The sequence below is a fragment of the Clarias gariepinus genome, chromosome 9, assembly GCF_024256425.1.
Source record: "Clarias gariepinus isolate MV-2021 ecotype Netherlands chromosome 9, CGAR_prim_01v2, whole genome shotgun sequence".
NCBI classification, from domain to species: Eukaryota; Metazoa; Chordata; class Actinopteri; order Siluriformes; family Clariidae; genus Clarias; species Clarias gariepinus.
In genome coordinates this window covers 4,076,244-4,088,811 of record NC_071108.1, presented here as the reverse complement: position 1 = coordinate 4,088,811, position 12,568 = coordinate 4,076,244, and the positions used below count along the sequence as shown (strand labels likewise).

Genomic DNA, 12,568 nt, shown 5'->3' with positions numbered 1-12,568 from the left:
CGGTACCATGGCGTACAAATTTAATACGCAGGCAAGTCCTTAATACAAAAGTTCGTATTGTGAAACGTGTTTTCCCATAGGAAATAATGTAAATGCAGAAAATCTGTTCCAGACCCAAAAAATATTACCAATGATACCAATTTCCAACACGATAATCATATTTTTTGCATAGAAAAACAATAAAAACATTTAGAAAAGACATGTAAATAAAGTAAAATATGAAATATATGGTTATTAAACCTTACATAACCCTAATTCACTCTGTAATTCTTTGTTTGCACATTTGCACGTGCACTTTTTTGTCTATTGTTGTCTATTTTGTATAGAAGCAGTTTTAGGTTAACTTAAAAACATATAAAAAAATTATATCTAGTCAGCTAATTAGGTCTCTTAGTTAGCTAGCTGGTTCCAATAGAATTGTGTTGTTATTTCATGTTGTTTCATGTATGTAGCACTTTGGTCCTGGGAGAACATGTTTTGTTTCACTGTGTACTGAACTGTATATGGTTGGAATGACAATAAAAGCCTATTTGACTTGTCTTGAAAATTTATGATTTCTCTTGGCACAGGCTGCTTTAAAAACCAAACTTTAAAAAGCAAACCGTTTTCTTCTTGCTACCGTACTTGCGCACCAATGGTTCTACGTCTTAATACCCCACAAAGAAATACGTAAATTCGTAAACTGGCTTTTCACTGAAAGGTTTTGAACGGTTTGTTTACTCATATGCCGATTCAAATTTCTTGCAAAATTTCATATAAGGCAAAAATTCATGATGCGGGTCATTCGTATGCTTTTATGCATGACACAAACCTGACCTGAACTGACCCGGGATTAACAGAAGTAGGTCTGTGTTTTCCAGCAGGTATCTCCCGGAGTCCGCACCCATCGTCGTCGCTGCATTTTTCCACGGCTCCCATCCTGCCCCAGCCCACCTCCACCTACTTTCCCCACACGGCCATCCGCTACCCGCCCCACCTCACCTCACAAGACCCGCTCAAGGACCTGGTCACCATGGCCTGCGACCCGTCCAATCAGCAAGCCAGCCCGGTAAGCTTGGAGCCCCACCCACAGCATTATTATTATTATTATTATTATTTTTATTATTATTATTATTTTTATTATTATAGCCAAAGACTTTGGGTATTTGCAAGGTTGGACGTGATAAAAGGGTGTAGAACAAGAACAGAACACCATTCTGAGCCATCCATATATATATATATATATATATATATATATATAAACACACACACATACACACACTGTTTGTGTATGCGAACAGCCAGGTGTGTGTGTGTGTGTGTACACGCACAGGCATCAGGCATGTGCACATACACTCTTGGTGTCTTGCGCTGAATGTATTTAGCGTAACCTGAGCGTAAGTGACTCAACCACAGACATCTAGACGCGTACAGACCTGGAGGCTTCGATTTCCCTCCTCGCCTTGCTCTTACCACAACCACACACACACACACACACACACACACACATAGATCTAAGCATTCTGCTCTAGCATATTAATCCTCTCTGAATAAAAGTGCTGATCTTCTCTGTACTAATTCATCAGCAACACTTGTTTAAGCCTCAGCAGTAGGGTTAATAATAAACATACTGTAGATGCATCACCGGCTATGAAAATTGGTAGGTTAAACTGGTGCAACGCTAACACCATGGTGATGTCATGGTCAAGGCTTTAGAGAAGGCCCGGGGTTGTGGGTTGGACCCTAGAGCTTACAGCAGCTTTTGCCTTGAGGTTCTGTATTTGTGAAAAATAAATAGTACTACGGGGAAATCACAGTAACATGTAGTAGTGTTTTAAAGAATAAAAGTATAAAGGCAGCGCAGGATTATGGGTAGGACTAAATCTGGCCTGGGTTGCTTTCTTTAAACAGCTATCGTTGACCAAACGTTCACTTGTGCTGCAGTTTCATAGCGCTGCTGCTGATTATAGAATAACTGCAGTCAGACAGAGTCAGTGTCTTCAAAGGTCTCGCCTCCAGGGGGAAAATAATCCTGAGTCAGAAAGCTGTTTCATTATCTGGGAGGAAGAAGAAATGAGGGCAAGAATGAAAAAGAGCGGGAGAGAGAGAGAGAGATGGAAAACTAGATCTGAGGGAAAAATAGAGAGCAGGAGGAAATACGCATTTGAACGAGGAGATTCCTGCGCGCGCCTGGCAGCAGTGCTGACGTTGGCAGAGAGAGAGAGATTTGAGATTTGTCAGGCTTGGCCTGTCCTGCAGTCTCATTGAAATTCGGCCCACCGCAGTGCGACTGCAGCCAGCCAGTCACAAAGGACAGCAGCACCGGCCCACAATGTCGCTGACTCACACACCGGGAGGTTGTTGTGCAGCAGAGTGAGAGTGCAGTCCTGAGGATAGGTGGATGGATGGATGGAAGCAGACGGAAAGAGAGAGAGAGAAAGAGAACGAGCGACAGATAAGAGGCTGTCTGCCAGAACATCCGCCCAGAACATTACCCCGTCTCTCATATATCTGCTGACGGAGAGTGAAAGAGAGACGCCGGGGGGTTTCGGAGGCGGAGTTACAGTGAATCTTAAGAAACGTTGCAGGAAGAAAGCAAAGTCAAGAGGAAATAAAAAAACCTTTTTTTCCAGAGACTTCCAAGACGCACAAGCAAAAGGTCCCATTAAACACCTTCAGCATGGTTTGATCACCAAGGACTCGATCTCAGGCTAGCAATTATAAACTTCTTATTTTTTCTCACTAGCAATTGTAGATCTTATTTTTCCCAATTCCTGCACAAAAAAAAGCTTGAAATCCATCCATCCATCCATCCATCCAGGAAACTCGGTAGTTCAACTAGGGACCGTAGAGGCCAATAGAGATCACTGTATTTATTCACATTTTTACAACCATGGTAGGACCTTGATTCAACATTCACATACACACTACGCGCCAATTAGTCTAATCTGCAGGTCTTTAGACTGTGGGAGGAAACCGGAGAACCCGGAGGAAACCCACTAAGCATAGTGAGAACATGCAAACTCCATGCACACAGACCCCGAGGTGGGAATCAAACTCAGATCCTGGAGCTGCAAGGCGACAATGCTAACCACTAAGCCAACATGCCGCCAGGGCTTTAATTGGAGAAAAAAAAAACCTTGTGTTTATGCTTGTTAGTACATTTTCAGAGGGTGTGTTTAGGTGATACTAGCTGAGTTTGCACCAGCTGCTTAGCTTGCACATTCAGAGTTTTTGCAAATGAGTCACCACACAGCAGATATGTGTCTTGTCATGAAATTTTTTAGAGCATTTACTCAGTTCTTCAAACCAGTTCCTTGTGTGGGAAGACATTAGTCTTTTAACTCTATCAACAATTATATAGTTCTGCTCATAAACACCAACAAAACACTTACCAAAAGAGGAAGAGGAGTAGATGGATAACATTGCAAATAAAAAATAAAAAAACAGGTTCAATAATAATAATAATAATAATAAGAAGGAAGTATTAACAATATATATGGTTTAAAAAAATTGTATTTAAGGAAAAAATTTCATATTTTAATTCTTTCATACTTACATATTTTCTAGATTTATTACACATAAAGTAAAATATTTCAAGCATTTTTGTTTTAATTTTACAGCTTGAAAATTACAGCTCATGAATTTCAAAAGTACCATATCTTCAAGATTTTCTAACAATCAATAAGAAATGGATTTACAATACAAATATTCCGAAAAAATATATAATTTTATGCACACAGTACTTGGTCGGGCTCCTTCAGCATGAATTACTGCATCAATGCGATATGGCATGGAGGCAGTCGGACTGTGGCATTACTGAGGACCAGGTCGCTTTGATAGCAGCCTTCAGCTCATCTGTTTTGGTCGGTTTAGTGTTTCTCATCTTCCTCTTGACAACAGTCCATAGATTCTCTACGAGGTTCAGGTCAGACGAGTTGGCCGGTAATATCATGGTTAGCGAAGAAGCATTGATAGGTAATTTCTTAAGTCTGCACCTCCATAAAGCTTGTCAGATGGATGGATGAAGTCTCCTGGTCGATTGTCCCATTGACTTTGGACATGATAAAATACAGTGGACTAAAACCAGCAGATGAAATGGAACACCAAAATTATCACCAGCTGTGGAAGCTTCACGCTGGACTTTAGGCAACTTGGATTCTCTGTGTCTCCATACTCTGGGACATTTAATTTTAAATGAAATGCAAAATGATGACTTTGGACCACGGAGCAACGGTCAGGTTCTTTACTTTACTAGGAATGCAACAGTTGTAGCCCATTTCCTGGAGACGTCCATGCATTGTGGCTCTTGATGCACTGACTCCAGCCTTCACTCCTTTTAAAGCTCCTTTTAAATCTTAAAAAGTCTGAGGTCATGTCATCCATGTTGCTTGTGTACCTTTCCTCTACTCTCCTTACCGTTTCTAGTCAACTTTTCATGAATATGCTTCTATACAGCCCTTTTCAGCCCTGTCGATGATCATCTTCTTGGCAGATTGTGGTTGCGTGAAGTGAACTGAACTAGACCGAACCTTACATGGTATTTATATTGTATGAATAGATATTTACTCAATGAACTATTCTAATATTTATGTTGGATACTTGATATTCATGAGCTTGTAAGCTGTGATCATCGAAATGAAAACAAAAAAGGTCTTGAAATATTTCACTTCATAGGTAATGAATCTAGAATGTATAAGAATTTTTATATTTAAAATTAAATTTTGAAGAAAAATAAAATATATGTATATTTATAATATATAAACTACCATAATAAACTACAGATAGGTATTGAAATATGAGGAATGTGAAGGTAAAAAAGCATGGAGATGCAACACGAGCAGCTGATATGAAGACCAAGGGAAGGAACGGAGAGCAGGTGGGTGTCGGAAGAACGACGAGTACATTCAGGTGAGTATGTAAAAAGGAGGCTAGAAATCTAGGAACAAACCATGAGAAAAAATGAAAGTATTTTATGTTGTATGTAAAAAAAATTGTAACAAGTCTGATCCCATAGTCTGGTGTGGGTGAGAATGGTCAGCGGGAGGTTTTTACTGTTAGGTGGGAGATCAGATCATATCTCGCTGTAGGATCTCGACCTGGAGTGATGTAGCTGAGGTCGAAGAACTGTTAGTGTTGGAAATATAGAGCGATGGAATCTTTACATCTGGGCTTTTTTTTTTTCCCCAAGGGTTTCCAGAGACAAAGTAGTTGTAGAGGGTTAATATTTATTTATCTATTGTAGGCTAGAGTTTTAAGTTTGAATAGATATATGAATAATAAAGCAGTCAGAAAAAAAAAAACAGATACAGATAATGGCGTTGCATTACACATCTAGTGGTAATAATTTGGGGTTTGAAATCTTCACCCCCTTGTTGTGCCACTCTACCCAGGGCAGGGGCATTAATCAATTACTTAATCAATGGCCCAAGCGAATTAGCAACATTACCGACCCAGTTCAAGCAAAGCCTATAATGTCAGTCATAAGCCAGAGTGTAAATCAGAGTAATTGGGATGGAGGTGAGGTGAGTTGAGTTGAGGTGAGGGGAGAAGAGCAAGGCGGCGGGCGAGAGAGAGCAGCTGAGTGTGTTATATCGATGTTTGGCCCCCGTACAGGCGGGCCGTATAGGTGCTGGCTGACCGTTGCTCTCTCTTTCTCCCGCAGCTGAATGGCAGTGGTCAGGTGAAGGTCCCCCCCCACTACATCTCCTCTCAGATGCTGGCCCCCCCGCCTCCCCCGGCCCTGCCTCGCCTCACGCTGCCCCCTGACTCCAAACCCAGCAGCACCTCGCCAGACGCAGCCGCCACCTCGCCCACCTCCCCCAGTAAGTGGCCCACTGTGATGCCCGCTCGCTCCCTGCCCTGTCCTGTCCTGTCCTGTCCAGAGTGGCACTCAGTCCTGATAGAGTTTAGATGTCGTAACACATTTAAAGCTTCTGCAGCGCTTTAAAATTTCAACTGATCTAACATCGATCTAACATTGTCACTCGTTTACATGCATTGTAATATTGCCAGTTCTATAGGGTCATGTACTGTACTGTACTGTACATTGATGACTATGAAAGAAAATTCTAAAGACTTTCAATAAGAACTAAATCAGGTCTGTAAAATTCATCTTAGAAATGTTTTCAAACAAACACCTGATCGAACAGCAATAAAAAAAAATGCGTTACCATGCTATATGGAATGCTTGTGCTGGCGGTTGGCTCAGAGTTGGTGCTTCTGCTCTTGTCATTGTTTCTCTCACATCTCATACCATAACAACTCAAAAGACTAAAGCTGGGCTTAAAATATTAATATCAGTACTAATAAGTGGACAATAAGTAAACACGCACCAAAACAAATACACCATAGTCGCCGGATCATGCTACATCTCTACTTTACAGTGGACGAATGTTGATCTGTAACCACTTCCCCCCTGATCAAAGAGATCAAAGAGGATTCCACCGTATGTACAGCATGCTCTTCGTTCAAATGAAAGGAATAAATCTGATTCGCTTCATAATCGGTGCATCGCTGACGCCCGCGAACAGCCGTGCACTTTAGATGACGAGGCGGCCTGCCATAGACGCTGCCGTTTGTTATTAATTGTAATTTCATTAAGAAATGCTGAGGAGAGCTGAACACACACATACACACACACACACACATACAGCATCAGTGCTGCAGTGATATGTGGCCTGCAGCCTTCTCATCTCACTAAATACGATTAGAGCGTCTGTCTGCCCGTGCAGCTCATCCTCCGCGTAATAGTTATGGATTCCCGATAATCTCAGCCTGATGTGAACGAATGTGTTGGTTTTAACCTCTTAAAAAATTGCAAGACTGCAAAAGCAAGCTTGATTTGTGTGCGTGAGTGGGCGTGCATGCAAAAGCACAATTAAATATAGGATTTCCTCAGAGAGACCAAGATAAACACATCTGCCTTTTTTTTAATTACTCCGCTCAGTCTAGAGAACATTAAGGCGAATTTTTCAATAACAGGACGCGTAATGATATCTTACTGTATGTGCAGGCGTGTGCTGGTAAACTAATACACACACACACAGCATAGAGTACTCCTCACAGAGTCATGACTGTACAGACAAAAAAGATCTAAATCTCTGTACACGTCACTCCAAAATCTGCCATAAGGCATTCTGGGTTGTGATGTGGTGAGAGTGAGAGCCACAGCTTGTGATTTATGTTGTTTTGCTCCTCATTAAAGCATTCAGTCAGCCCTTTTGCTCTGTAGGCGGAAGTGAAGAAGCCACGCCCATCTGATGATAAAGATCGATCCACATCTAGCATAAACCAGTTCTTATTTTTGCGCCTCAACACCTCAACAAGTGTGCATTTGTCTTGTCTTTTTTTTCTTTTCTTTTTTTTTGCCAATGACAAATGATTCTTGATTTTGTTCAATTTTTGTTTCCAAAATTTCTGACCCTAATTCATGCTCGTTCCTATAGATATACTATTGTAAATGTCAAGCTAGAGATGTTTAACCGATTAATGGACGAACTGCTGGCAAAATTTAACCAATTACAAAGCTTACTAACTCAAAATGTTTTGCGTAATATTTCTCCGTAGTTCTGTTAATTACCTTGTCCACCACAAGAGGGTGCACTTGCATCTCCAGCAATTCAGCGTATTTACAGTAGCAGCCTTGTTTTTGAAGCGAACTTCAAAACTGTCTGTTTAAACTATTCGCTGCTATCTTGTTATCGATAATTATTTATAAATTAACCCGATTATTAATTGAAGCTTAACCAGTTCTGTAGCTACGGGTTTAGAAATGTGGCTCAAATTTGCGACCCAGTTTCTACGTCGTTCCCCTACTCATAACCCCTCTGTCAGACTGATGCAGCAGTCGAGCCTAACTGAGGCTTGCTCAGCATTTTTTTATCCGCGCCGTGACGCTTAGTAGGCTGTTAATTCCTTATTTGCGTTGTGCAACACATCTGTCTGGAAGCAGCTGCACTCGCTGCGTCGGTTCTGTTTGCACAAACCCGTACGGACGCACGCCTCATCACTCAGCCCTGTCTAGACAACATCAATCGCTTAGACACCAGAGGCCTATATGTTCACTTATGACACATTAGTCATACATAACACATGCTTGATTAATGACAGCATAACGAATCTCTCTCCCTCTCTCTCTCTCTTTCAGCATACTCTGCTCCCGGGACACCACCTGCCAACCGCTCCTTCGTAGGAATCGGCCCTCGAGACCCTGCGAGTCTGTATCAGGCTCAGGTACTGCACCTCCACTCTCACGTCCTTTGGACACACGGGTTTAGAATAATCAATAATCCTGTATCGTGACACAGGAGCATGAGTACAGAGTTCAGTGAGGATGTGCACACGTGTGTGTGTGTGTCTGTGGTGTGTGTGGTGTGTTAGCTGCAGGACTGCAGGCTAAGCCACACGTTGCAACGTTGCTGCTGCATTGCAGTGCTCTCTGCCCAGTAACCAGTGCAAGTGTACCTCTGTGAGATTAGAGAGTTTGATGCGACAGAGGAGTATGTGTGTGTGTGTGTGTGTGTGTGTGCGTGTGCGCGCTGCATTTTGCTGACATACAAGTATATAATCGACCCGATTCTAGAAGCAGTTTGTACGGTACGTGCGCTGTGGCTGCCGAGCGTCCTCGTCCCTCATGAGATCACCGTGACTGTTTGGGTGTGGAAAAAAAAAATACGCACAGAAAAGGACGTTACGGAAGAGCGAAAGGAAGGGCAAACCACGTCCCTGGTCCAGGAGACGCATGTCCAGAGTAGTCTGGTTGTCAGGGGAAACCAGACATGATGTAATCGTAAGGTGAACTTGAACTCAGAGGAAAGTCCACAGGGTTCATTTTACGGCCTGTCAGAACGGCGCGACCGTGAGCGGAGGACGGCGGGACAATCAGACAGGATTTGGAAATCCATGCACACCTCATTAATTATTATTATTACTATTTCCATCATTTAAATATGACTGTTTTTGGTTTAACGTCTTTCCTCAGCATGCCGCTGTCACTAGTTTCAGTTTGACTCATAGTTTCCTACATTACCCACAATGCCTCAGGATTGTGGCGCCAGTAGGATTTACCCCTCTCCGTCATGTCTGATTAGTTAAAAAGAGAGTTCTGTATTCATTCCTGTCCAGCGTATAAATAACGCAAATCAGATGAGCATCCAGAGCTTCGGCGTTCGTGCCAATTTCTCCATCCTGATCTCGCCACGTGGACGCCGTATAGCCGCATTGCATCCTGGGTGTCGATTGTGTCCTAACGTTGTAGCAAAATCGTAGAAGAGAAAAGATTATCTTTTACATTCTTCCCCGAGAACGTGAGCGTTTTCGGCTCGTGTTTTCAAAGCGCCTCATATTTCAGGCTCGCCTCCAATTCGCCCTGAAGCGTTTAATTAAATGGATAGATTGTCATTTTGCTAAGCCCTCGTGGCCTAATATACCCCCTTTTCTTCCCCCCTTCCTGAACCATGAACACGCCTTCGTCTCGGCTTTATGTTTTCATAACTTCCACCACCTGTCAGCCAGACAAAGCCTCCAGCTTTTATAGAAAAATAAATATTTCGGTTGGAATCGAGGCCTAACCGCTGCTGGCCTCCCCGCTGCCGCCGCTGCTGCTTCCCCTTTCTGAAGGACCAAAGCGGTGCAGGGGGTTATTTTTAGGGAGCAGTGCCTTTGATACAAATAGCTGGAGCTTTTTAGCAGCTGGCATTAACGTAAGAGCTCAGGAATAAACAGTGGCCCAAGGTGGTCGACGCAGGAGTTTCTAACTTTTTAGAAGTTAAAAGAAGAAAAAAGTACAAAAGAAATGTAAATAATTGATCTCTCTCTCTCTCTCTCTCTCTCTCTCTCAATTTCTTTCAATGATTCTCAGTTTTACACTAACAGGAAACATTTACCATTTTATCACATCACTGCTTGAATTTTTCTGGTTTCTTAAAACGTTGAGGTGACGTTAATTTGGAAACGTTACAGACAATGTTGGTCATTTTCAATAACATGATGTTGGGACAACGTTGATGACGGGATGACGTTGAACGAATGACCCCTAACACAATGTTGCAAAAATGACTTTGAAACCAAATTAATACCAAACTAATGGTGGAGACCACTAGGGGGCATGCTGCCGATGACGTGAGCTGAGATGCACGTCACGCTAATATTTCTGAAGGAAAAAGAAACAGAGAGGTGACATTACAACACGTGACATGAGATGCACAAGGCACACACATTCTACGGAGATTTGAGAAGCTTAATGAGCTGGAGCTTTTTAAAAATTTCCCACAGGTAGCATGATGGTGTTTTTTTTATTGTCATTGTAACAGAATAGAAAAGGGAAAGAATAAAGGTTGTACATTATGTTTTATCCCTATACACTGGACATTCTCCGAATTTACATCACTGCAGTCAATAGTTTTAATAAAATCGCATCTGAATTTGAAGAAATCAGTTTAAAATGGATTGTGACTGAAGGTTCGATTTAATTTTTATGTCGCAGTTTTATGTGTTATTGACTCATTTGTTTCAAGTACAGTATGTTTCTTACAAAGTATTTAATAAACCCGAAAATGCTGGATAACTTGTATTTTTAATTGTTTAGATGCCACGTCTTGTACAAAAGCGATAATCCTCATTTCCTGCCAATCTTCTGCACCACTCTCCAGTCCAGTAGGTGGCAGTATTGCAAGAATTGCACATAAATCCAAAAGAAGAAAACACCCCAAAAAAAAAAACATTTTAATTGCTCGGCTCTAATTGTGACACCAAGAAAATGTAATTTCAAACATCTTATACATCATTATATAGCTTGAGTTCTAATGAACATCTGCAGTATGAAATGTTACTCCACAAAATAATAAGCATGAACACTCAGATTTTTATATATTTTTTAAAACTCTTTTTCTCCCTGTGAAGGGTGAGCTGATCCGCTCGCGGGACCATGTAACATGTCCGGAGTGTGTGTATTAGTCATAGAGAAATAAGGCTTCCGTTTCTGTTAACTGAAACGTTTAGGGAGGTTGTTGTAAGAAGGTGTGTGTGTGTGTGTGTTAGAAATTTAATGTAGGTTTCAACAGTAGATTGCTACTGCATTAAACATGAACAAAACCGTTGTCTGTGTGTGTGCAGGCTTGTACACGCCGTGTCCTGACTTTTAACCAAAAATGCTTTTAGGGAAAAGCTTTGCTTTGTTTGTGTATGTGTGTGTGTGTGTGTTTCTTATCCTTACCCAATCCTAACCACATCTTCAAGAGATTTGAGATTTCCTAATTTAGCGTTCCTACACCCAACCTACCCAGGGACCTGACTGAAGCCATGGAGCAAAAATAAACATCTTTGCAAAGGTTACTCATTAAGCTGCGCGTTTGGATTTTCAGCAGCGCCCCCTCCGTGTCCTGCCTTTCCACTCTGTCGCGGGGCTACAGCCCCATCTGCTGGACTCTTGTTGCCGTCTGCGTCGGATTAAAGTCTGCCGAGGCGTCCAGAGTAAAAATATTCCTTTTTATTCCTGTTTTCACAGAGGAGGCAGCCAGCACCGGGTCACTCTTTCCTCCCCGGTGCTGAGCTGTGTACGCTGGCACAGTTCGCTGCGGTCTGCCGTCATGTGCCAAAGCATCTCTCTGGAGCTCTGTTCCAGCTCTCTCTGCCGCTCATATGGATGCAGTTCAGTTCCTTGGCAGTTCCTTCGAGTCCTCTGGTTGTAATTTTACTCCCAAGGATGAATCTCGGCTCGATTGTCTGTTTTTTTTTTCTTTTTCCTTTTTTTTTTTTTTGCTAATCTCAGGCCTGTTATCTATCAGCGTGCAGCAAAGTATTTGCAGACTTGTGCAGATGCAATCAGTGCACAAGTGAAATGACTATCATTCAGAATGTTTTTTTTTCCCCTTTCTTAAGCTTTATTAAATCAGCGCTTTTGGGTGTAGCCGAAGACGTCTGTTTGGCTAGTTTTAGGAGGTCTACGCTCTCCCCTCTTTAGCTTCGTATTATGTTTAATAGCCGTGTTGCTCTCCAAACTCTGACAGCTATCTGCGCTCTGAGCCCACTGGGGCAGGAGACGCTGATTACCCCGCGCTTGGAAAGTGCAAGTCATTACGCTCTGTTTTGGCCCAAGCCTGGAGTCCTGTGGTTTAGCTTTATTCAGAGCCATAATTTACATCGCAGAACACACACATACTCACACACACACCCTTCATCAGCAGTTCATGATAATCTGTTATGCTTTGTTTATGTGTGTCTCAGTGATGAGAGAAAGAAGGCCATGCTATATAGACGGGAGTAATAATAAAACATCTGAACAGGCTGATGGTTAGCAGAGTTCAGTGACTGAATGGTTGGTGTAGAGTTTGCCAGAGGGTCAGAATAAAGGGAGGAAAAAAAAAAACGGGCTCCACAACGGTTTCTTGGATGGTTACAGGTTGAAATTCTTTAATTCTGAAATTCTCAAAAGGAATCCGTTTGTTGTGGAACAAATAAGCATTTTTTTCGGGAACCTTTTTAACCCCTTAACATTCTTCTCAACTTTTTGGTAGAGCACATTTTAAGTGACGTGACCAACGTATTTTTGACACGGGTGCATGGCAGATCATCTTTGTAGAATCTCTGA

General features: G+C 42.1%; 1 protein-coding gene across 5 annotated transcripts in view; it reads left to right on the top strand.

Moving 5' to 3' along the window:
• The window catches only part of nfic (nuclear factor I/C), a 130,411-nt gene that overhangs the window by 115,268 nt on the left and 2,575 nt on the right, over positions 1–12,568 (top strand). For 2 of the 5 annotated variants that reach the window (XM_053504504.1, XM_053504501.1), the window contains exons 8-10: positions 846–1,048; positions 5,645–5,804; positions 8,129–8,214. In XM_053504504.1, the coding sequence (XP_053360479.1) occupies positions 846–1,048; positions 5,645–5,804; positions 8,129–8,214 (449 nt within the window). The remainder of the gene's footprint in view (positions 1–845; positions 1,049–5,644; positions 5,805–8,128; positions 8,215–12,568) is intronic. The other 3 variants (XM_053504503.1, XM_053504502.1, XM_053504505.1) reach the window with 3 other exon arrangements.